Below are 26461 nucleotides of genomic sequence, written 5' to 3' on the forward strand. Positions count from 1 at the left end.
CCACACAAATGAGCAGTGACTGAGGGCACAGTAGATGGGTGGCACTGCCCACAGAGCCTGGCCTTGCAGGAGCTTCCACCATACAGCTTTCTGTCCATTATTTAATCCAAGAGTTTCTTCTCGTGGACTGAGTCACGGACTGACTCAGTTCAAACTCTGCACGTTGACTTTAGTGATCCTTCCAGTTAGTCATAGGCAATGGGCTGACGGAGGTAGGGAGGAGATGGTTCTAGGAGAAAAAGGCTGAGTTTCCTGATCATTTGCACCTCTTCTCAAGAATGCAAGAAGGCTCTAGGCATTGTCTACTTTCCTTGCTTCCCAAATTATAAGTATCCTTGGTGCTTGGGACAGTATTATATGATCTAAGACAACTATAATGCCCAAAGCAAGAAAAGAAAAACCATGCTATTTGATGCTAACATCCTTATCTGAGAGGTGACAGATAGAAATGAAGGTTAGTCAGGCTGATGCGCCAATGTCGGAGAAAAATGGTGGCTAACTGCTACCTACCCCCAAACCCCCACTTAAAACCATACTCACTTTCCTCCGTTTCAGTCACAGTTCCTCTATGCTGGAGCCAGTTCTCCTTAAGACTGAATTGGTGGAAAAGGGCTTTATTCTGTGAGACGGGAGAAAGAGAACAATGAATGAATGTATTACTGCCCTTTGGAAAACCATAGCTGTTTACAACATGTTCCAAAAGAGCTAGCCAATTTTTTTTTTTTTCTAATGTGAAATTCCCCCATCCAATCTTAGAGAAATAAACTGGGAGTTGCCTCAATTAATGCAAACGGTGGTGGAGATTCTGAGCAATCTGATGGGCCTGGGCTAAGGCCGGTAGCAGGCCAAAAGCCCCAAACTTTATTCTCTGCAACACGATTTTTCACATCTGGCTATTACAAACATCCACAGATTCTCCTGAGATAAATATCATTTCCCCATTTCAACATTAACTTCTAAGATATAGTTATGACAGTCAGATCCTATGCTATTAAATTGTTCACAGAAGCAACTTTGAGATGGTTTCAATACCTCTGCTGTAGTACAATGACTTTCCTAAGGGACACAGGTATACTGTTCATTACGACAATCCACCTGATACATATGTGTCTCCAAAACTTGTGCCTGACATCTGTCAACATTTTCCCCTCATCAAATTAGACTGGGAACACATTCCCACCTGCTACCTTCTCTCTTTCTGTTGTATTAAAAGAGCAAATATTTTCCTTATGAGACTCCTTTCCTCTTAGAGTCAAGATTCTTCCTGCCTGGATTTTTTTTTTTGACATAAACATTTTAAAATCGAATTTATATCAATGTGGAGATAGCAGGAAGCCCCGAGACTCTAAAATGCACCATAAAATCAGCAGAATGTCAAAAAGTCAAGGGTACACAGCTGAAATCGGACTTATACCAGCAAAGGGATACAAAAGCAAAGCAGGAAAGCGCAGGGAAGCTGCAGCCCCAGGCGCCCCGCTGTGTCACATTACGCTCGCGGCAGTATTCATTTTAATTATGAAACATGCCAAGGGAGGCAAGGTGAGGTCTCCAAATGGGATCACCTCATTTTAGGTACAGAAGCATCTGCTTACCTTTTTTTGTGGTGAATATTCATCTACAGTACTGAAAAGAAAAAAAATGACAAGAAGTCAGTCTGTGTCCCAAACCCAGAATAATGCAGTTATTGTTATGGAAGACTAATTTTCCAGCACTAGACAGAGGATTTTGCTCTTTAAAAAAGATAAAGTACAGTATTCATTAATTTACTATGTACAACACACTTCACATTGGGCTATGAATTTCAAATGAGCCAGGAAGTAAAGAAGTTACCGATGCCACAGATGTATTTTGCCTTCCACCTACAGAAAGTGAAGCTCAGAAGTGAGGGAGGAACTGGATCTGCTCGGTCCCTGGGAACTCAGTCCACAGAAATGAGGATTTTTAAAAATTGCAATAATTAGTCCATAGAACTACGTTTGCTCATACAGTTATAGCGATAGATTTTAGGTGACATGTTATTTGGATAGCTAAAGGCACATCTTTTCCAGGATGTGGTCTCTGTGTGGTGGAACTGGGAACACTCTGCCCATCTCTGATCATCTTGGCAAATTTCCACCGTCAAGTGCCCTCTGAAGGCCACCTCTACTGATGAAGGTGCCAGTACTGGGGACAATTTCATACATCACTAGGTAAACTATAAATTAAGGGTATCAATCTTGCTCTCAGAAAGAAACATTTTCTCCTCTATTTATGCACTGGGGCTAGACAAAAAAATGTTATGAGTTTTACATTTACGGCTTGCATCTTATTCTAGAATCTAAAGTATTTAATAATCTTATAAAAATAAGTAAGAATAATTTCCTTCTTTTTTTTTTTTTTTTTGGAGACAGAATCTCACTCTGTCACCCAGGCTGGACTGCAGTGGCATGATCAGTGTTCACTGCCGCCTTGACCTCTAGGGCTCAAGAGACCCTCCTGCCTCAGCCTCCCAAGTAGCTGGAACTACAGGCATGTGCCACCATGCCCGGCTAAGTTTCTATTTTTTTGTAGAGGCTGGGTCTTACAAGGGTGGTCTTAAACTCCTAGACTCCTGGACACACGTGATTCTCCCACCTCTGCCGCCCAAACTGCTGGGATTACAGGTGTGAGCCACTGTGCCTGACCAAGAATTATTTCTTAACATCATATTCTTATTTTACTCTACTGTTTACCATTTTTGTGTAGGTTTCTAAAATGAAATGTATTACAATTCCATTAATGTATTTGATGAAATGTATTTACATGTTTTAAACCATGAATTAAAGTTTCCCAGCTGTAACAGGTCTGCCTCACAGCACAGAGCAACTTCCATAGCGGGGATTATTTTGATGACAAGGCTCTTCTTTTTTTCCTTTTTTGATTTCATTTACTAGTTCATATTTTCATATCAGTCTTAGGCTATGGAAACGTAACATAATGTACACTGTAATCGAAGAGGACCTCCAACATTCACAGCATTCATCTCTAGGGTACTGTGCTAATTTGCACTTTACTTTTAAATCTCTCAATATAAGATTCAGATGACTGAGGACTAAAGTATACACATGGTTTGCTACCTAAGATTAATTTATACAGATGTTTCATTTGCAATGAGGTCTCCCTTTACTAAAATTAGGTCAAGCTTTAAATCACAAATCAGTAATCTGAAAGCCTTGAATTAACGTTTTCTATGAGGTACAATTTGTTACTGTTGAGATCTTAATAGAAGCTTTTCACAACTTGACAATATATGTCACGTTGTCAATATATGTGCTTCATGTTTATGAAATATAAACTACATTGTAAATCAGACAACAATTTTTCTCTTCAGATGAACTCTGTGGCTAAATATGAAGACTGAATGACGTGATGTTTTCTTTTACTGAAATTAGTAAGGGGACTGAATGGCAATATCACTAATAGTAAAGTCGGTGTTGCCAATCTGAAAGATTAATGACAGATACCTAGGGGATACTTTGACATGCCAAGAGTCATTGAGTAAATGGCTTTTTGTAATCTTTCTAAATTGATAAAGAAACCTCAGGGAACCCATACAAATTGAGCTTTTAAAATGCTCCACAGGCTGGGTGTGGTGACTCACACCTGTAATCCCAGCACTTTGGGAGGCTGAGGCAGTCGAATCACGTGAAGTAGGGAGTTCAAGATCAGCACAGACAACATAGAAAAACCCCATTTTTACTAAAAATACAAAAATTAGCCAGGTGTGGTGGTTCATGTCTGTAATTCCAGCTACTTAGGAGGCTGAGGCATGAAAATCGCTTGAACCCAGGAGGTGGAGGTTGCAGTGAGCCAAGATCGCGCTGCTGCATTCCAGCCTGGGTAGCAAAGTGAGACTATGTCTCAAAAAATAAAATAAAATAAAACAAAACAAAACAAAATAAAATGTTCCACAATTCCCTAAGATCTATTTATAAAATGCTTCCTCCCTATTCCACAGAGATAGCTACAAGCCCCACAAAGACAAGTTAAACAGACTTTTAAAATTAAGTAATGATTTACTAATTGTTTATATGCACTCGATTGTTATGACCCAGGTTGTTTTCACTATAAAAAACAGAGTTAAAACAATAGTCAGTGAGCTGAATTCCATTCTATTTCATTTTGAGTTATAAGAACAAAACACACAATTTACTACTAGAAAAGCTAAAGCATCAAGATGAATCTGAGTCAAAATGTTCAGTATCAACTTTTATGTATAAGGCATTCCAAACTCTCTCATATTTGCTGCTGCTTTCTTTCATTAACTATACTTAGGAAAATGAAATACTTACTGACGACGGTGCATTCCAAGTATCTTTTGAAATTCTTTCAATTCTTTTTCAAGTATTGGATATTCATAAACATCATCCAGTACATTCCTGTATATAGTCTGGAGAAAAAAGACAAATGACAGCTGAGTGGTTGAATGCCTATTTTGTAGGGATTAAGACTCATATCGTGGCTATCCTAACAGAGGAAAGAAGGAGGGATCCAGGACAATGTACAGTTTCACCAGGTGTCAATGAAATCCAGAGCGGGATCATAACTCCTAGCTCTTCACTCAACTGCCATGGCTTCCTATTTGCTGTTAGGGCTGTAGGTGGGAATTCTGGAAAGAGAATTCTAGCGACCCCTGGCTGGCTAGTTACTAGAGATTTCCATGATCATTCTATATCTTAAAAAAATAGTATCGGCTAGGTGTAGTGGCTCAGGCTATAATCCCAACACTTTGGGAGGCTGAGTGCGGAGGATTGCTTGAGCTGAGTATGAGACTAGCCTGGGCAACAAAGCAAGACTCTATCTCTAAAAAAAAAAAAAAAAGAAAAAAATAACTGAGTGCGGTTGTGCATGCCTTTAGTCTCAGATAGCTGGGAGGCTGAGGTGCAAGGATCTCTCAAGCTCAAGAATTTGAGGTTGCAGTGCACTATGACTGCGTCACTGCACTACAGCCTGGGTAACAGAGGGAGACCCTGTTTCAGCTCCCCCCACCAAAGATTCCACATAATCATTTGGTAGAAAAAAGTCAATTGAATTGAATTAAGCAGTTGCTTTGAAAACAACATGAATTTAAAGAGTTGGTTGGACTCGTTTTTAACTGGATGCCTAAATGACAACTAAATGTTGAATTCAAAGTGGTTTCCTTCATGAAAGGCTGAGTCTATTTAGGCAGTTGCTGACTCTGAACTAGAATTCTTCCTTGCTAGAATTCCACTGCATTCCTTCTCTGTCTTAACCTGCAGAGTTAATATGATTTTGGTGGCCAAAGGAATCCAACTGTCTTACTAATTATCTCTCCAGAGAATCATCTGTGTTGAAAAAATATTGATGCCTATTAATTAGAAAAATCAGTTTGTCTCACTCCAAATGTAAATCTAGATTATATCTATTATACAAATTATTATTGCTTAAAATTATCACAGTATGCCATGCCTGACAAATGTTTCACAGAACATAAATTGTCAACAGAGTTTTGTTTGTTTGTTTGTTTGTTTGTTTAAGACAGAGTCTTGCTCTGTCACCCAGGCTGGAGTGCAGTGGTATGATCTTGGCTCACTGTGACCTCTGCCTCCAGGGTTCAAGCAGTTTTCTCCCCTCAGCCTCCTGAGTAGCTGGGATGTCATATAGTTTTTAAATGATAAGTAATGTTTTATGCCAATATTATATATATAGAACTAGTTACTTCAAACTTATAATGAATATCAATATAATAAACTATACCAAATTTTGAATGTTTTGGTTTACCTTCTTTAGTTATTTCATTAGCAATCAAAATTTCCATGGCTTTTAGATACGGAATATCAAATTCCAGAAGTCAAAATAAATGTATATATTCTCTGAATCACAACTTGACCATCACAAGGAAGCTGAATGACTTATGTACAAAGGAGATTTTTGAAATGTAGATCTAAAAATAAAACTAGTTATTTTGGCATCAAAGAATATCTGGAAATGTTGGATTACCTTTAAAAACATTTTTGAATGTTCATCTTCATGTAACCAGTCTTTGTACAGAGCAATCCACTGGGAAACAAGATGTAAGACTTTACGTTTCCTACGAGGAACATCTGAGTTTTCTTCTTTGCCTTGATACTTCTTAGCAGAATAGGTGCAAATGGTTAAGAAAAACTCATATTGTTGAAAATAAAAAAAATATGAAGACATCCATTTACTCTCATTTTTACAAAACAGTGAAGGCATACAAGTATATAAACATGCAGGAAGAATAAAATATGCATAGGGAGAGCAAAAGGTGTGCACTGAAAAGAGCAAAAGTAAACTGAGGAAAACGACTGAAGCATATTCGGTGGGCAGCCAGGAAGTGAAGGGCTGGACCATTTCACTGGCAGCTGGTGACGTGGTTCCACAGGCAGCATGCGGTTAATGCCAGCTCAAGGAGATACTAGGTGACTCATGAATTTCAACAGTGACTCCGAGAAGAGAACTGGCCTCACTACACAGGTGAATACTATTTCAATACATTTGAGGTCAGAAGTAGGCCAGGTGCTGTCTAATTCTCAGAACTTCACATTCTATAAAACCAGGTACTTCTAAAGTAGTTCCTAATGACTATAGATTTATGGAACATGATTTGTAACATGATTCAAATGCCCACTCCTAGGAATTTACTTGAAGAAAACTTGGATATCTGTGCAAACACAGAGGTAAAAGGGACTAATTTTCACTTTGATTAAAATTTTTTTAAAATAGGAAATAACCTAAATGCCTCAACAACTGAGAACAGTTGACTAAATTATTACATATCCACTTAATGACTATTCAGCAGCCATAAAAATGATGGTTCAGCAGTACAGTTACTGACAGAGAATATGCAGTGTATTGTTGAGCAGGGATGCAAGGAAGAAAAGAATATGTTAGGATGATCTACTTCTGTTAACAATGTTTATTTATATGAATAATCTCACTATCTGGAGGGATACATATTGAATAGTTAACAGTGGCTTCTCAAGGTAATGAGATTTCAGAGCACATAAATTATTGTTATTGTACTTATTAGCATTTCCTAATTTATATACAATGACCATATGTTAACTATGCTGTTAAAATTACATAAAAATAACAACCTCAAAGGCAAAATGTTTAAATTACTAAGAATGCAACAGCAGCTTGGCATATTCCAAACCAATCTATTCTAGTTGTCTCCAAAATGGTAATTTCTGAGTGTCTTGGACACATTAAAAAGATGACAAGGAACAGGAAATGCTATGACACCAAACACTTGAGGGTTGTTGGATAGGATTACATATTCTTTAACACTCATATACAATTGCAAAATTGGAATAAATTCATGTCAGGCTTTGTAAATATTTTAAAATATAATTTAGTCAATGTCTCCCCACCCTGCAAAAATACATCAAGACCATCTTTGATTTCTACCTGTGAAATAAACTCAGACAAACATAAAAAGATCTGTTTCTATTTCTTTTAGTTTTTCTCTTGAAAGGAAAAACTTAATAAAGATTTATCTAGGCCAACCATGGTGGCTGATGCATATAATCCCAGCACTTTGGGAGGCTGAGGCAGGAGGATGCTTGAGCCCAGGAGTTTAAGACCAGCCTAGGCAACAAAGTGAGACCTCATCTCTACAAAGAAAAACATTAACTGGGTGTGGTGATGCACACCTGTAGTCCCAGCTAGTTGGGAAGCTGAGACAGGAGGATGACTTGAGGCTGGGAAGTTGAGGCTGCAGTGAGCCATGATTGAGCTACTCTACTCCTGCCCGGGTGACAGAGCAAGACCTGTCTCAAACATTTATCTTATATTATTTCCACTTAAACGTTTTTCTCTTTTTTCGCTGTGAATATAATGCCTTCACTAGTATAAATAAAAAAATCTAGAAAATTAAGAAATACAATTTTTTAGGTCAGCATATGTAAATGAAGATAGGAACTTTGTATTCAAGGTGCATGTTCTACAATTATAGACTTGCAGAATAAAGCAATCAAGAAGTGACACTTCAACCACAGTTCTCCATTTGTAAACAGTTATCTGCTTTACCTTGTTTTCCTCCCTGCAAGAAATATATTTAAAATATATTTACTGGTTAAATTTGCATTTGCATTAATCTGATTTCCAAAATTAGGATGCAGACATTCTTTTACATTTTGCCTATGCTAGATATACACTGATTTATAAGTTTAGCTGCTGAAGTGAACAGTGGGAAGGCATGTGGTGAGAGTTATAACTTCTATGTAATGCACAGAATATTAGGGGGCCCAGAGCTATAAACGTAATGCTTTTTATGATGATAAAAGGTGAAAGCTATTAAATACTATTACAATAAAAATACTTATCTAAAATATCTAAACCCAGCATGAATAGCTCTAATCTATAAATAATGTTTTAAAAATCATTGGAAAAAACAAACAGAAGTAATTTAGGCCACTTTTCAGAAGTTGGCTGTAGTGGAATATGTAACACATCTTCACTAAGATGTGCACAAAAATAACTCGGATTAAATACAGATTCCCTTTTTTGTTTTTGGTATGATTTCATAAAAGGCAGACTGCAAATTTATAGAAACAATCATAAAGAAAGGCTTCTGGCTTATTAGAGTTCATGGGTTTTGATTATTGGTAGAAAGGCTCATAAAAATGTGAACTAAATTTTTATATATAATGTCTTAGTCAAAGACTCAAAAGACATTAAATTATTAAATGACAATCAAATAATATTAGGATCATAGTTTAAAAATGTAGTTTGAAGGCATCTCATTTGTTATAAGTACACTTTATATTACTTAATGGATAGTAATCGTTTTAGAAATATGTTAGCATTTAAAACGTATACGAAATTAGCTCACAGATATTTTTCCAAAATACTTTTGAAGAATGAGATGTTCAAAATCTTATAGTTATTGCAAAATGTCTTAGCAGCACCCCACTTGAAAGCTTGAAGGAAATCTGCACATATTATTGAAACTTTCCAAATTTAAAACTAACTAACAATGTTTCAGGATCAATTTTATGAACTGGTTCTAAAAAGTATCAGAATACCTACTATAGCTTTGTTTGGTCATAGGATACAGTAAAGGATTAAAACATAATCATTTCTAGTTATATATTTTTTAAGAGAGATGTTACTTTATGCTCTTTATGAAGTTTTAAAGTATTCTTTGAGGTGTAAAAATGCCATAAAGTTGGGAGACATGTAAAAATTATTTAACAGAGAAAGAATGTTAAATAAGCATTATCATTAGGTCTTTTGTTTGTTTCTTTTTGGAGACAGTCTCCCTCTGTCATCTAAACTGGAAAGCAGTGATGCAATCTCAGCTCACTGCAGCTTCAACCTCCTGGGCTCAAGTAATTCTCCTTCATCAGCATCCCATGTACCTGGGACCAAAGGCCAACTGCCATCATGCCCGCTAATTCTGGTGTTTTTTGCGTGTGTGTGTGTGTGTGTGTGTGTGTGTGTGTGTGTGTGTATACATATATATCACTTAGTTAAGTGTCAAACCACTTGTGAAGCAAAATGTGTGTATATACACACACACACGCGCGCGCACACACACACACACACACAAACACACACACACATAGTAGAGATGGGATCTCACTATGTTGTCCAGACTGGTTTTGAACTCCTGGGCCCAAGCAACCTTCCCACCTTGGCCTCCCAAAGTGCTGGAATTAGAGGTGTAAGCCATTTCACCCAGCCATCATTAGGTCTTAATAGAAGTTTGGTATATACAAAAAGCATTCCATTTTACTTAAAATTTTCATGTGGTTTAGAGTGGAATCTTCAGTTTCATTTAATAAAAACAGTACAGCTAACAGCCTACTTAAATGCTTCTGAACACATTAAATACTATGAAACAAGAAGACCATTTGGAGATTTTCAGTATAAGTTTACACTGCTTTGTTTTGTGGCCTTTCGATGATCTCATGTTGCATCTCTTCTAGCTAGTGAATAAAATTATAAGGCTTTCTTAACCAGTCATTAACCTTCTAATCACATCCATCATTCTAAGAGAGCATGCAGTGACAAGGCTGTGAAAAGATGACAGTTCATTCTAGGGGCTAGGTTCGATCTCCCATGTGGGGGAGTGGCCTGTCTCCCCTGGGACACTTGCCAGGAACATGGTATCACATATGTGCATTTTCCTTCACAAGTGGTTTAACACTTAACTAAGCGATTCTCCTTTAAGTACATTTATTCCATGATCTTGCCAATCCATACAACCTTTTGACTCTGGAGTTAACCCAGCAGGCCAATTTTACCTCCAGATTTCTAAACAATCGTGAGGCACAGATGTGAAGCAAACATAATATAAACAGTATAATATACCCACAACATAGAATGTGAAAACAGCCGTTCACATTTCCAGTTTCCCTGTCTGTCTCATTTCATCTTCTACCTTGGCTATCATTACATTAATATTTAACATATCCACACTCTACTGTGGAATAAATTAAGGAGAGTGGTTAATTCCTAATGTGGGACATCTGTCTGAGAGGAAGTGGACAGAGCAGCCTGAAGATAATGAAGGATATTGCCTTAACAGAGCCTGGCACAAGTCATCAGTTGTCATGAAGACTGTGTACGTGAGAAGGAAATCATCCAGGAGGGTCTCTGCAAAGGGAAAAAAAAAAATAAAACAAATACAAGGTCAGCAAAGAGGTGGATAAGAAAAGCAGCTGCTTATCCAGGCCCCAGAACCATGTGCATGGCAGAAATATGATAAATGTTGATGGCTGTGGGAGGGATTAGGAGAATTTTAGCCACAAATACATTATTTATTAAAATTAAGATTTGAAAAACTCCTTATTTAGAATGCCTCAAGCAATAAGATATTTTTGTTGCAGAGCTCTCTAAACATACAATTTTGTTATCATCTTGTTTTCTTGAAACCTCAATTTATATTTGTGGCCAAAGATGCCATGGAAAACCAATGCGTAAATAATGTGCTTTAAGAAATAAATTTTACAAGACGTCTGAGGTGTACACTCAAGTCCTACAGGGAATAAAGCCTTCATGTGTTAATAAATTAAGGGTTTTCCAAAGCCATTTACTACGTCTAGGGCAAGAACAACGAATAATAAAACCCAGAAGACACGTATCAGGTTCCAAGGCTATTCATCTTTATCTCTTAAGTACATTTTTAAGAAGTTGGGAAAGTGATGAGTGATTTTCTTAGTCTAGAAGAGAGACAGAACTGAGTCCAGTTAAAATTCGAAAGCAAGTACAACGTATCACAACATACTTCTTCCATTTTTTATTTTATTTATTTATTTATTTATTTTTAGATGGGGTTACACCATGTTGGTCAGGCTGGTCTTGAACTCCCGACCTCAGGTGATCCGCCCACCTTGGCCTCCAAAGTGCTTGGATTACAGGCATAAGCCACCACGCCCGGCCTTCTTTCTAATTTCTTTTTTCTACCAACCAAAACAGTTTACATCGTTATCATCTTTGTACTTTGGGCATTCTTAGATGAGTCCAGTTTGTATACAATATGGAATTGCTAAACAGGTAAACTGACCTTTAGTGTAATTTGCAATATGGCACAAAAGATTTTATGCATAATATAAAGCAGTGATTTTGCCATAATAGTCTTTATCTAGTCCCTTAACTTAAAATCCATTTTACTATATGATTTAATTTTCATCTTTTACATTCTAGACATCACATTTTTAGTTATAGAAAACAGTAATAAATTATTAGAGTCATTAGCTTGTGTGCTGTTGTTACGGATTGAATGCTTATATCCTCTGCAACACCCTTACCCTGCCACTTCATATGTTGAAACCTTACCCCCAGTATTATGGTACTAGGAGCAGGGTGTTTGAGAAGTAATTAGGATTAGATAAGGCCATGAGGGGGGAGCCCTCCTGAATGCCATCGCTATTTTTCTAAGAGTCCTGAGAAAGTTTGTTTCCTCTCTTTGCCACACAAGGATACGAGGAGACTGTGGTCTACGAACAAGGAAGCAGGTCCTCACCAGATACTGAATCTGCTAGCACCTTGATCTTGGACTTCCCAGCCTCCAGGCTGTGAGAGATAAATGTCTGTTGTTTAAGCCACCCAGGCTATGGTATCTGTTACAGCAGCCTGAGCTGACCAAGACATATACTCAATACTGCTTATGCTCGCCACGATCTCCAGCTTATAATGATGATGTGTAAGTGAAAATAATTGCCCAGTATAGAGCTCTAGAGCTCTACATTGAAGACTGGATGAAAGAAAATCTCCAGAATTTTTAGGGATAACCAGTAATATTTACTTTAAAAGTTAATCACAACAAGGTTATATTTATGAACACAAAACTCTGATACAAGACGTTGTGGATGACATCTACAGTTCTATATTAGCTGCAAGGCATAATTTGTTTCTTTCTGGTTGCAGAATATCAAGGTAATCCTGATCCACATAGGTAAGCGGTTACAAATGGCAGTTTTTTTAAAGCTTGTTTTTAATCACAAGATGCCCATAATTAACATGAACCAATGGTGTCAAGGAAGAGTTTAATGGAATTTCTCTGAAAGATAATTATTTATAAGTTGCAGCTTTCTATATCAAAATAATAAATTTGACCCATTTTCTTATTTGATTTAAAACACGTTTTTAAAAGCCTAAACTTACATTGCTGTATCACACTGCAATACGTTAGCAATCACTAGTCTAACTTACTATTACTCTATGACAAAAGCAAATTTCTAAACAGATAAACCTGGGCCTTGCTGAGCATAAATTAGGCCTACTACAAAAAAGCTGTGGTAATGTGCCTGATCCGACAATGTCACATGGGTGGACATGCATAGCCTGTGCAGAAGAGCCAGGAGCCTCCTACTAGAGTCTCTGTTTATGGAAGTTTCAAATATATGAACAAGGCAGGGGAAGGTTTCCTTTAAAATCTGTCTCCAAACAACTTAGCCTGGCAGGTCAAGTTAATCACTGGTCATCCTAATGAGAAATTTGGAATATATAATGTGTTCCTTTCATTACAGTTTTATAAAATAGTTTCAATTAAAATCAATCACTTGCATATTAGCTGAAACCTAGGATATTTTGGAAATACAATTTGAAAACTATCCCTCTGAGATTCTGTTGAAGAATAATGTTTACAAGTTACAACATTTCTCTGTGTTAAATGTGATTGATGGAAATCCTCAACCTTTCTGGTCTGATTAGAAACTAAGCTGAATGTGGTCAGGCATAGTGGTTCATGACTGTAATCCCAGGACTTTGAGAGGACCAGATGAGTAGATCACTTGAGGCCAGGAATTAGAGACCAGCCCAGCCAACGTGGTGAAACCCCATCTCTACTATTAATAAAATAGAAAAAAAAAAAGAAAGAAAGAAAGAAAGAAAGAGCCAGGTGTGGTGGTGCACACCTGTAATCCCAGCTACTCAGGAGGCTGAGGTGGGAGGATAGCGTCAACCTGGGAGGCAGAGGTTGCAGTGAGCCAAGATCATGTCACTGCACTCTAGCCTGGGCAACATAGTGAGACTCTGTAACAAAAAAAAAAAAAAAAAAAATTAAGCTGAATCTTCCCAGCTACTCAGGAGGCCAAGGTGGGAGGATGGCTTGAACCCAGGAGGCAGAGGTTACAGTGAGTCAAGATTATGCCACTGCACTCTAGCCTGGGCAACAGAGCAAGACTCTGTCTCAAAAAAAAAAAAAAAAATTAAGCTGATTCTTTTTTGCACTCAATGTTAGATACAAGCAGGAAGGATAACAGAGTAGTTTTTGTTTGTCTGTTTGTTTGTTTCGAGACTGTCACCCAGGCTGGAGTGCAGTGGTGCAATCTCGGCTTACTGCAAATTTCGCCTTCTGGATTCAAGTGATTCTTGTGCCTCAGCTTCCCAAATAGCTGGGACTAATGGCATGCACCACCATGTCCAGGTAATTTTTGTATTTTGATTAGAGACAGGGTTTCTCCATGTTGGCCAGGCTGATCTGAAACTCCTGGCCTCAAGTGATCCATCTGCCTCGGCCTCCCAAAGTGCTGGGATTATAGGCGTGAGCCACCGCACTCAGCCAACTGAGTAGCTTTGAATCTAATTTAGGGTTTCAATGGCTTTTATAGATAAGAGCCCCCAGTCTGCAGAAACCACTGGGTGACAGCATTGAGAGGAAGTCGGCATTTAAAATGCTGGATGTGACATACCATACAGGTTCAGACTCTTTGGGATGTTCTTACACTTAGCTGCATTTAATGAGGTTAGAACTATTCTCTAATCAAGATTTACTCCATTAGTAGCTGAGATTGAAAAGAACACCATTAAACCATTAACTTTGACATAACCAGTCATTCCATTCCAAAACAACCTTAGATAATGAACTGACTATCAGAGTCTGGTTGGATGGTGGCAAACCCATTTGGCATTCAGTTCAATTAATCAGCTCACATATGACAATATTTTGTTAAGGGCTTTGACCCAGAAATGCTTATTTTCTTCTAAGCTAATATCATATTTAAAATTCAACAGCATTTACCTAATTATCTCTCTGTCATAGAAATATTGATTAAAATAAAACAATGAGGCTATATAAAAACAGCTCCATTTGAATTCCTATAAAGAAAATAGTTAAAAATTCTAATGACTAGGACAGATTCCCAATACTCCTAACTCAAATATCTCTCTATTTAACTACCATATTATTCTAAATTTTTTCTATATAAAAAGCTTTACTTTATTCTTTTCCAGCATTTTTAATTTTTTTTTGCTGTACAGATTCTGAAAGTAATTGAGTGGTATAAATTCAAATACTATAATTAAAATCACACAATTCAAATAAAAGTGCATTTTATAATAACCATACGTCCAAAAAAGAGGCTGTCCCATTGGTATTTAGAGATATTTTTAGAACAATGATGGTTATATGAATGATCCCATGAAGACTATTAGCCAAGAAGAGCCACTCAGAAAGACTAGCAAATCCAATGGAATCCAAATTAAAGCACTACAATTATCTATTACACTACATAGTACTTAATTAATAGTAATTTGAGATAACAGGCAAAAAAGCATGTTTGTATATATAAAAGTATCTTTCATTTAAACAAATTCATAGCTGCCATATACACTAACAATCTGAATAAAAATGTATTCGTTTTGATTTCTAACTTTGTGCATACCTAGGCATATTAATATACATATATTAATATACAAAACCTTTTTTTTCTTTTTTTTTTTTTAAGATGAAGTTTCACTCTTGTTGCCTAGGCTGGAGTGCAGTGGTGCCATCTCGGCTCAGTACAACCTCCACCTCCTGGGTTCAAGTGATTCTCCTGCCTCATCCTGCTGCGTAGTTGGGACTACAGGTTTGCACTACCACGCCCAGCTAATTCTTGTATTTTTAGTAGAGATAGGGTTTTACCATGTTGGCCAGGCTACTCTCGAACTTCTGACCTGAGGTGATTCGCCCATCTCAGCCTCCCCAAGCGCTGGGCTTACAGGTGTGAGCCACTGTGTCAGTCATTTTCTTTGATATTCTATGCATTAAGTCAATTACTAAATCTAATCCCAAATTCTTGGCTCATCACTAAATTTTTGGGACTATCCTCCCCACTCCAAAATAAAATAATACTTCTGTAGTGGCTTTTTGAATACAAAAACATCCTTGAAAGTAAAAAAGTAACATCTTGATAATCATTGAAATTGGAAGGTAAATACTTCTACAGTTTTAAATATTATAAAACTTAAAATATATATAGAAGTGGTTCTGAAATCCATGTGTGTAATACTTATACTGATGTCATATAGGACTTTTCCCTATCATTTGCTACTATTTTAATTTTTTTGTTTGTTTTTGAGATGGAGTCTCACTCTATCACCCAGGCTGGAGTGCAGTGGCATGATCTCGGCTCACTGCAACCTTTGCTTCCCAGGTTCAGGTGCTTCTCCTGGCTCAGCCTCCAGAGTAGCTGGGATTACAGGCACACACCTCCACAGACGGCTAATTTTTGTATTTTTAGGTAGAGACAGGCTTTCACCATGTTGGCCAGCCTGGTATCCAACTCCTGACCTCAGGTGATCCACCAGCCTTGGCCTCCTAAAATTCTGGTATAACAGGCATGAGCTACTGGGCTCAGCCTACTATTTTAATTTTTAAGGCTTATAAAAACAATTATCTATTTTTATTTGATTTTATTTGAATGTATTTCTCTTGTATGCCCCAATTAAAACATTTTTCTCAGTCTCAATTTAAGTATATGAGGTTCCAAAAACTCCCATTTTATTTCTGCAAAACACAAGTACCCCAGAACATCCTAGAGTTGTGTCAAGGTGGAATAGTAAGAGGTTTGGTACAGACCCTTTTTACAGAGTTCTGTTATATAAATGTAATCAAATTTTAAAAATAGATCTAAATGTTATCAAAAGGTCTAAGCTAAATGTTATTTTTTAGCATAAAAACAAACAAACAAAAAAACAAAATCCTGAAGCCTAAAACTCACTAGAAGTATATCATTATGTAGGAAAAATTATAGAAATCTACCTTGGTTATTTTTTCAACACTCATAAGCAGAATGTGCTACAATAACGAAACTACTCATCTGTTAAAGTGAATTACCAAGAAAGCAAATTAAAAGAGTTTTGACAAGCAACTGCCTATAGTAACCATTTAATCCAAGCATGGTAATGTGAATATTTAAGATTTCTGTATTAACTCATATTCCCTGAAGTACTGTTAGCAGTTTTGTTTCACCTGTATTTCTACTTCAGATGCAATGGAATTTAAGGCAATCTAAAATATGTTCCACTTAACCTTTATTTCAGGAAGCCAAGAAAAGCTTTGAACATGAAAGGGCCCATTTCTGATCCTGCAATGTTACAACTTGCCATTATTTTTCGAGAAGCAGTGCCAAAATGTACCATGTAATCTGATTAAGCACAAATAAAAAACTTTTTCATGTTCAGGTTGGAATCATAAAGAACTGTGCCATTAAAAGCAATGCTTCTTTCCCTGCGTATCTTACATTTCTGAAAGTGATATTAATGACCTCTAATGCAGCTCTTTACTACAGCTCTTACATTCACTTAACTCCTGCCAGTTCTTACAATCTCACCACAGAGTTTTGTTTAGCTATTCTAACATAACCAAATCTTGAGATCTAGCTTTATTTTCAGGTATTTGTGGCAGAAAAAAATGCTTACTTCTTATATGCGGTTTATATATCAAATCTTAAAACTCACCCCTTTAAATGACAGGAAACTTACTACAGACAGGGCATAGGGACACTCTTCAAATACTCAAATCTGTTTTTATTTTAACTTGCAAAATTCAGTTTTAGAATCCCATCCCTCCTTCTTTGGGAAAGAATGATTTGAATACAACAGGTATTCCATTCTTAGCTATATTTGATTCTATACACTGCTTTTTAAAAAAGTTACTAGGAGGAGCATAGAGTAAAAAACAGGAGGCTTGTCTGCCTTCTCCAGGCTGCAGCACTCAGAGAAAGGGTGCAGGTCACCCCGGGACTAAGAGCAGTGAGCCGCCTCATGGCTTCTGCTGTTACCGCCCCAATCAACTGCTCTGTGTTTGGGCACAATTGCAGCCCCATTCATGGGGTATGCATGTGTCTGACAAACATGCTGGGAAGCTCAGAAAACAGTACAAAGAATACTATGGAATCATGGAGATGAAAATCTAATGGGGTAGCTTAAAGCATAGAACTTAATCTCTCTAGACCCTAGTTAAGTCACCTGTAAAGTAGCTATCACATCTAGGCCTAGCAGAGTTGTAGAGAGGATTAAGAAAAGCCAGTATACCTAAGGCAGAGAGCCTGGTATACCCTGGGCACTCTAAATAAATACTACCTATTCGATATTTTTATCAAATAAAATTATTTCAATCTTGTCCTAATTCTCCAAGTGCTACTAACCTGCCAACAAAAACTGAGTATTGAGAACTGTAAGTTTCCAAGAAGAACTGGAAGAGGAAAAGGAGAAGCAAATATGAACAAAGCAATGGATGCGGGTGGGTCTGCTGCTGAGTCATAAACCTATGGCCTTGTGACCTGCAGGTCTTGTTTAGCCCCTAGAGATGCTTTTTGTGAGTTGACAAAATCTGAAAGTCAGAAGATTTGGCAATGCCCGGCCCGTATCTCCTAGGACAACCGTGTTTAGAGCCAACTTGCCTACTTTATGCAGGGGGCATGTTCCAGTTCATCACCCTTCTGCTCTGGCAGGCTTTACTCACTCACTTTATGTCTGTGGACATGCAGGTTGGTAAGTCTTGGTCTACAGCATAGTTGTGTAGCAGTAATAGAAGAGATCACATAGTACAACTGAAAAGTAAACCTAGAGAAGAAGGTTGGAGGCAATTCCTGAAGGATCTCTGAATGCTACACTAAGGAGCCTGGGGTTTACTCCACAGGAAAAGGGAAATGACGGGAGGTTTTCAAGACCAGAAGTGACAAGAGAGATAAAAGTTTCCCTCATCAGGGAAGTCAGGCTGGATAAGGGAAGGATAAGGGGAGGGAGGTGAGTTTCCTTTTAAACTTGCTGATCTTGGGTTCCCCAAGTTACTCTAAGGAAAGCTATTGGGAAAAAAATATCAAAGACCAGAGCTTGCCAAGGAGGGTTACAGTTAGGACTGTGGTAGCCAGTACCTAAAGAGGATAGCTGTGGCCAACATGATTTCTCAGAAAAATAAGCAATGGTCTAAGTGAGTGGGACATTCACGTTTGGGTGATGGTAAAGGAAAGATTAGTTATTATTGAAGGTGAAAGAGAAGAAGGAGAGACATAGAATCAAGAGAAATGAATATAATCAATAGCTTCCTTTATGTAAACACACAAATGAGACACAAATGTAATAAACCAACAAGAAAAAAAAGAAAGGATTGCAAAAGAGAGCATCAAATGCTGCTTGAAAGGGCTTCATCAGGCTTAGCACTCAAAGGTCACTGGATTTTTATGTGGACAATCCCTGGTTTGATGACCTTAGAGAGATGCCCCTTGATCAATGGTGGGGACATACTGTAGTTAAAAAGAACTAAGGATATTCTGATAATCAGTGCTCATATCATATATCATACTGTTTTGTTTTGTGTTTTTTTTTTTTTTTTTTTCCCAAAAGACTCCTCTTAAAGTTGTAGAGCTCATTGTTTAGAAAGAACAGTTGCTCTCACAAGGAGCTGGGATGAAAAATTTCTCAATGATCAATAAAATTATCATTTTATTTAACTTTATACACTAGAATGTGGGAATTGTCATGGGCATGAAGCTTTCAGCACCAATCTGCCAGCATCTACCAATAAAAATTAATATCCGGCTCTAAGTTCACTCAGTCCAACATAATTGACCTCTCAGAGTTGCTGCATGGTTGTCTGATTAACATCACACAATGTGTTCTAAACATTCAAGCTGTGTTACTAACTGATTGTCAATGAAACATTCTTAACTTTCAGGAAACAAAGAAAAATTAATTTAAACATAGTATCTTAGAAGCCTGAGACATGGTTATTACAAGCAAATTAATCTGAATCAACTTAGGACCTGTGTAATGTTTTTACCTCTCAAGCACCAAAAGTATCTGTATTATCAACTTCTTTCAAAACTTGAAATACATCATCATTCTGAATGTTAATATTAGCACTAAATTTCAGAAAACATTTTATTTACTTTTTTCATTTTGGTGTATTAGTATGTTCTCATACTGCTAATAAAGACATATCAGAGACTGGGTAATCTATAAAAAAAAAAAAGAGGTTTAATGTACTCACACTTCCACTTGGCTTGGGAGGCTTCACAATTATGGCAGAGGGTGAAAGAATAGCAAAGGCAAGTCTTAGATGGTGGCAGGCAAGAGTGTGTACAGGGGAACTCACCTTTATAAAACAATCAGATCTCATGAGACTTATTCATTATCATGAGAACGGCAGGAGAAAGACTTGCCCTGTGATTCAGTTACCTCCCACTGGGTCCCTCCCATGACATGTAGGAATTATGGGAGCAACAATTCAAGATGAGATTTGGGTAGGGACACAGCCAAACCATGTCATCTGGTTAAAAGAAATTCTAGGAATATGAGACAGAGTTATCTGCCTCTTTTAAGGCTAAGAACTGGCATGATAGCTAGATTATATTAAAGATAAGCTATTCTACAAAACTAATTTAAAGTAAACACAAGCAAGCACAATTAAGGCTTTTTCTCCCCCTTGAGACAGAGTCTTGCTCTGTCACCCAGGCTGGAGTGGAGTGGTGCAGTCTCTGCACACTGCAGCCTCCACCTACCAGGTTCAAACAATTCTCCTACCTCAGCCTTCTGAATAGCTGGGACTACAGGTGCCTCCCACCATGCCTGGCTAATTTTTTTCTATTTTTAGCAGAGTTGGGGTTTTACCATGTTGGTGAGGCTGGTCTGGATCTCCTGACCTCAAATGATGCATCCACCTCCACCTCCCAAAGTGCTTGGATTACAGGTGTGAGCCACTGTGCCTGACCAATTAAGCCTCTTTCTAAATAATCTGGCACAGGATCTTACACATACCAACAATTTTCGACACAAGAAAATTTAATGTATTGCCTGTATTTAAAAATACTGCTAGGACAAATATATCAACCAATGGCTAGCGGCAGACATGTCTCTGTTCTGGTTCCAGAGCTGTCATTAGCCTTTTTAATAACGCACAGCTGCTTTCTTTCTCACACAGGTGAAAAGACGACTCGTGTTTTTGGGTCACAGAGAAAGGTTTGGTCAGCAACCATTTACTGAACTTCTGTGACTAAGGGATAAGCACTGTGCCCTCTGCCATGGAGAATGGAAAGTTATTCACGGGGTTTGGGAATGTGATTGGTGAGATAATTAAATGACCATATAAGGCATCACCCCAGGCTGATGAACACCACACTCCTGTGAATGTTTGGGCAGTCCTCCACACTGCAACCCCTACCCGGCACATGTCACTGGCCTTGAGTCACCTAAGGTGCTCCTATCAAGCTGTTTTCCATCTAAGTGCCAGCAAGCTGAAGTTCTTTTACTCCTACTCAAATTTTATTTTGTCTTTATTTTCTAAGGAGCCCCAAATTTGTTTTGAACCATATCTATCTGTTGCCATGCACCAAGAAGCCGCAGTGGCTTCAACGGGCAAGGAGAAAAAGTAAGGGCGCAAAATGATATCAGTCTCTCCAGGTGAACATACAACAGCCGCCGTTTACTGACCACAAACTGTGTGCCAGTACTAATGACAACTGCCGAAATATCATTCAACATTCCTCGCCTGTTAACACTAAGGGCTTTACCTACATGACCTGTATTCCTAGTAACCACCCTAGAAGGTAGGTTGCACATTGTCTTTTTTGAGATGACAGCACTGGGGCTGAGATAAGTAAAGTGAATAACCACCCAGAGCTCCTCAGCAAGATGATGTCTGAAGGGCCTAAGTCCCAGCACTGGCTCTTTCATGACACTATGCTCTTGTGAGGGTGTGGACCCAAACAACCCATCTGGTTTATGGGAAAAGAAAATACAGGAAACTAACGGAATCTCCAGGTTTGGAAATGGGAGTAGAGTCATAGACACAAGAAGGTGGTCTTTTATTGGTCTTAAATCACCAAAGATGCCCCTATAAAGTTCCAAGATGCTGGAATTCCTTTATTCCTGTTCAAATTTTATTTTGTTTTTTATTTTCTAGAGGACACCTGGCCATAGCAAATAGATATCAGATCAGCCAATTTTCTTTTCAAAAGGTAGAACTGATAATCACATGGAAGGATCAAATGGTCCACAAATTCCTAATGCTTTTAAGATTGGCCAATTATACGTATTTTTACTTATAAAAATCTAAATGTAAAGGCAAAAACTAAAAAAAATTGCTTACAAAAGGCCAAATCATAATTCTTCCCTCCCTCCTACATAAATTCTCTATATGAAAGATTATAGATATTGAAAAAAACTGTTTTTCTACTCTTAACACATCAGCTGAGTTTCCCATAATTCAATTCTGACACTAACTACCTGGAGATAGCACAGACCCCAAACACTAGGGGCTCCATCCCAGAAGACTGCACCCCACTTCAGATGCCAATCATGAGTCTCAGGTTGTCACCTGTACTTCCGACCAATGAGTGTGTATCAGGGTTGTCACAACCATCCTCTGTGGTCTCATAACTGTCTGTTAAGGGCTCACTAAACTCAGGTAAACATTTACTTACACTTACTGTTTTATTATAACGGATATAAAGATGGTCAGGTGAAGAGCAGTTACACAGCATGAGGTCTAAAAAGGTCCAGAGCACAGAAGCCTCTATTTCCATGGAGTTTGGGTTCACTATCTTTATGGCACATGGAAGTGCTCACCGACCTAGAAGCTCTCTGAATCTCACTGTTTATAGAGTTTTTATAGATGCTTCATTAGGTAGGCATGATTGATTAAATCATGGACCACTGGTGATTAAGTCAATCTCCATCTCCCTCCCCAGAGGTTGAGGGTGGAGGCCAAGAGTTCCATCCTTCTCTAGTCATCCTGAAGCTTTCTAAGGATCCCAGCCACCAGTCATCATATTAGCATACAAAAAGATTCTCATGTCACTCTAGAGATTCCAAAGGTCTTAGAAGCTCTTGTGATTAAAAAAAAAAAAAAAAAAAAAAAAAAAAAAAAAAAAAAAAAAAAAGAGGGATTAAAACCAAATGCTAAAACAAAACATGCTACTATCACCTCTATCACTCATGAAATTCCATGGTTTAAAGAGCTCTGTACCAGTGGCAGAGACCAAATAGGTATTTCTGATTATGTCACAATAATAGAATATTATATACAATTAGATACTATAATCTATTCTTATAAGCACAAATTTAATTTGTGGCGTTGCTTACATAATCCTTCTTCCAAGCCATAATATGTGGAATATTTCTTAGTTCATGTTTAATTTCTTATATGAAAAATGTTTCTAACAATGACTAGGAAGAATACGAGAGTGAATGATGTATAATTCTCAAACACAAAAATCAACAGCTCAAATCAGACATAAGAAAAGTACTTATAGCAAAGTAAACCGTGCATGCTAAGCATACATAAGATTATTCTAAATATTCACTTGCTGAGGAGGATTTAAGAGATGATCCAAACCACTTTATAGGTTTTAAAAAAAAAATGATTATGTCAGAGGCATTTGAGCCAGAGTGACTCCATTTTGAATAGGGACTGGGTAAAATAAGGCTGATACCTACTGGTTTGCATTCCCAGAAGGTTAAGGCATCCTAAATCACAGAATGAGATAGGAGGTATGCACAAGGTACGGGTCACAAAGATCTTGCTGGTAAAACAAAGGTGTTAAAGAAGCCAGCCAAGGCCGGGAGCGGTGGCTCAAGCCTGTAATCCCAGCACTTTGGGAGGCCGAGGCAGGTGGATCACGAGGTCAAGAGATCGAGACCATCCTGGTTAACATGGTGAAACCCCGTCTCTACTAAAAATACAAAAAATTAGCTGGGCATGGTGGTGCATGCCTGTAATCCGAGCTACTCAGGAGGCTGAGGCAGGAGAATTGCCTGGACCCAGGAGGCGGAGGTTGCGGTGAGCCGAGATCGTGCCATTGCACACTCCAGCCTGGATAACAAGAGTGAAACTCTGCCTCAAAAAAAAAAAAAAAAAAAAAAAGAAGAAGCCAGCCAAATCCCACCAAAACCAAGATGGTGATGAAAGTGACCTCTGGTCGTTCTCACTGTTCATTATAATGCTAATTATAATATAAGAGCATGCTAAAAGACACTGCCACCAGCACCATGACAATTTACAAATGCCATGGCAACATCAGGAAGTTATCACATATATTCTAAAACAGAAAAGAACCTTGGATCCCAGAAAACCTTACGAATAACCTACCTCTTGTTTAGCATATAGAAATAACTGTAAATATCCTTAGTCCAGCAGCTCAAGCTACTGCTCTGCCTATGGAGTAGCCATTCTTTTGTTTCTTTACTTCTCTAATAAACTTGCTTTCACTTTACTCTATGGATTTGCCTTGAATTACTTCTTGCACGAGATACAAGGACCCTCTCTTCGGGTCTGAATTAGGACTAGGACCCCTTTCTGGTGACAACTATACAATGCTTTAAATCATAGTATGTCTGTATTTCTTTGAAGAAACAAATGCATAATTAAGGCGTTGGGCCTACAATATCAAAACAAACTAACATAAGCTTCTATTTATAAAACTGCATGCCATTTGTTCCTTCTTTGGGAATCCAACTTTTTTTTTTTTCCTGAGCATATTGCTTCCCTGATACTTTAAAATCAGAACCAAACAATGTATTTGTCAGCTTCACTTGCAGCTAGATGTGGCTAAAGACTAAGTTTTGGTTCATGAGGTAAAAGTAAAGCCATGTGTGATAGACAGGTGTGCTCTTCATGACTTTCTTCATCCTGCTGCATGGACAGTTATGCTAGTGTTTATTAGAGCCCAGAAGATCAAGTTCAGACAAGGGATCTCAGACTGACTGACATCAGAGTAGCTTTATTGGCTGTGGACTGTATTTCTCTATACTTATTTTCACGTGAGACAGAAATACATTTATACCATGTTTAAATCACCATTAGAGCTTTTCTGTTATATGCAGTTGTGCCTAATCACAAATAATACATATACACTGAAAATTTTCAGAAGCTCAAATATATGATCGGCAGTATGATCTGGTTATCAATTATTAAAAGTAGGAAAGGTACATTTAAGGAGTGTTGAGTACTGTGAATTCATCCTGATCTCACTACTGTGGATTTCTAGAATGTGCTAATGAAGACACACTGCCTTGAATGTTTGTTTGTTGGTTTGTTTGAAAGAACAAACACCCTCCCTGGGAAACTGTCAAATAGTGCAAACTGTCATAATAATTCTGAGACATGCACACTATGCCAATCAGCATTAGTAGAACTTGAATTTACTAAAACTGTTCTACAGAAGCCATCAATAAATAAAAATGGCTTGCAATGCCTTCAAATTCAGATCAAACTGAACCAAGACATCAAAGGTCACATTTGATGTCATATATCCAACTCTGAGGAATAATCCAAAATTAGGATGCAAAGATCACTCTGCTCTTTTTTTTTTCTTAATAAAACACATGATATGACAGTGGATTTAAGATCTGTAAGCTGCTACACAAAAGAAAATATGTAATATCAAGCAAGACTCAAAGAAAACTCAGGGGGAAAAAAGCTAACTTGCTGTCAGTACGAAATAAATTCTTCTTCGTAACAGGTGAAGAAGATTAAAAGGGATATAATAAGAAGGAAAATAGCAGAAGCTATTATATATATCCATTTATCAAAACTATATTCATTTTTACACTGAGAATTTATGTAGGAATATCCAGCCAGGTATGCAATAGACAATTTTAAATTGTACTTTTCAGGTTCACACTCAATGACGCTCATTTAAAGGATTAAAAGATTTCAAAGTTAGAAGGTTCAGCAAATATCCTAAATGTTAGACAAGGATGCCAAGTCTGAAGCAAAAAAGGCTACAGAATTGCTCTGAACTTTATTTTCTGTCACTATTTAGATTATGACAAGATGTTCTGGGATTTTTGGTGGTGGTGTTTAGTTTCTGATGGTTTCTGTTCATTTGTATTTAACAATTCTAATTTCATATTTATTTTCTAGATTCAAGGGAAGGACTGCCAGCCAAGTAGCACGGTTAAGTACGAGGCAAAAAAGCTGCAAATGGAATGGAAAAAAAGGTTTCAATTGTAGAGTAAGAAAGCCTGAGGCAGAAAATGAGGATAATGGGAAATGGGAGGGGAAGGTTATAGTGCTGAAAGGCTGATAGGAAAAATGAAGAGAAGCTCCATTATGGGTAGGTTAAAGGCAAACATTCTCCCCCACAAAGAATCTCTTTTAGACACGGGCTTGTCAGTTAGAGCAATTCTATGACATTACACCCTTTCAATGAAGCAATAATTGATTGAAACATGCTGTGAGACATTAACATGCAGTGATTGTAATCAACAAATTGCCATCCACTAACATTCTTTCCTCATACTTTATATGACTATCTCAAGTACACACTCTTACACACAAAAAAACCACTTTGTTCCCCCATTTTCTGATAGGATGCTAAATTTTACTTGAGGAAGATGTCATAAACATTTTAAAATTCAGACAAGGACATCTGATGATCTCACTTTAAGTCAACAACTGTCTGGGGAGATGACACAAGATCTCTGAGAGAGAGAAACACAGAAAAAGAAAGAAAGACAGAGGTATTTCAACCGTTGACATTGCCTTAAACACAGTTTCAAGTAATTTCAGCTGCCAATATTAGAGTGAAACTATCATTTTGCTAAAATTGCTAGGCTGTCAAACTCACAGCTGACATAATATCTTGTCTCCATGAATTTCAGTATCTCTTGTTCCTTTTCAGTTTGCTGCTCCAGAAATGCCCCAGTTAAATCACACATTTAAATAAGTTCCTGGAAATATAGCCAGACACTAACAAAACCACGTGTTTCTACCAAAGCACAATATTAAATATGCCAA

At 37.6% G+C, this 26461-nt stretch overlaps 1 protein-coding gene across 6 annotated transcripts in view; it reads right to left on the reverse strand.

Annotated features, from left to right (window-relative positions):
* The window catches only part of RAPGEF5 (Rap guanine nucleotide exchange factor 5), a 487242-nt gene that overhangs the window by 39079 nt on the left and 421702 nt on the right, over window positions 1-26461 (reverse strand). For all 6 annotated transcript variants that reach the window (XM_074379608.1, XM_074379607.1, XM_074379606.1 and 3 more), the window contains 5 exons: window positions 10530-10608; window positions 5980-6124; window positions 4311-4408; window positions 1593-1623; window positions 541-619 (listed from right to left, as the gene is read on the reverse strand). In XM_074379608.1, coding sequence (XP_074235709.1) covers window positions 541-619; window positions 1593-1623; window positions 4311-4408; window positions 5980-6124; window positions 10530-10608 — 432 coding nt within the window. The remainder of the gene's footprint in view (window positions 1-540; window positions 620-1592; window positions 1624-4310; window positions 4409-5979; window positions 6125-10529; window positions 10609-26461) is intronic.

This window comes from Saimiri boliviensis, chromosome 10 (assembly GCF_048565385.1).
Source record: "Saimiri boliviensis isolate mSaiBol1 chromosome 10, mSaiBol1.pri, whole genome shotgun sequence".
NCBI classification, from domain to species: Eukaryota; Metazoa; Chordata; class Mammalia; order Primates; family Cebidae; genus Saimiri; species Saimiri boliviensis.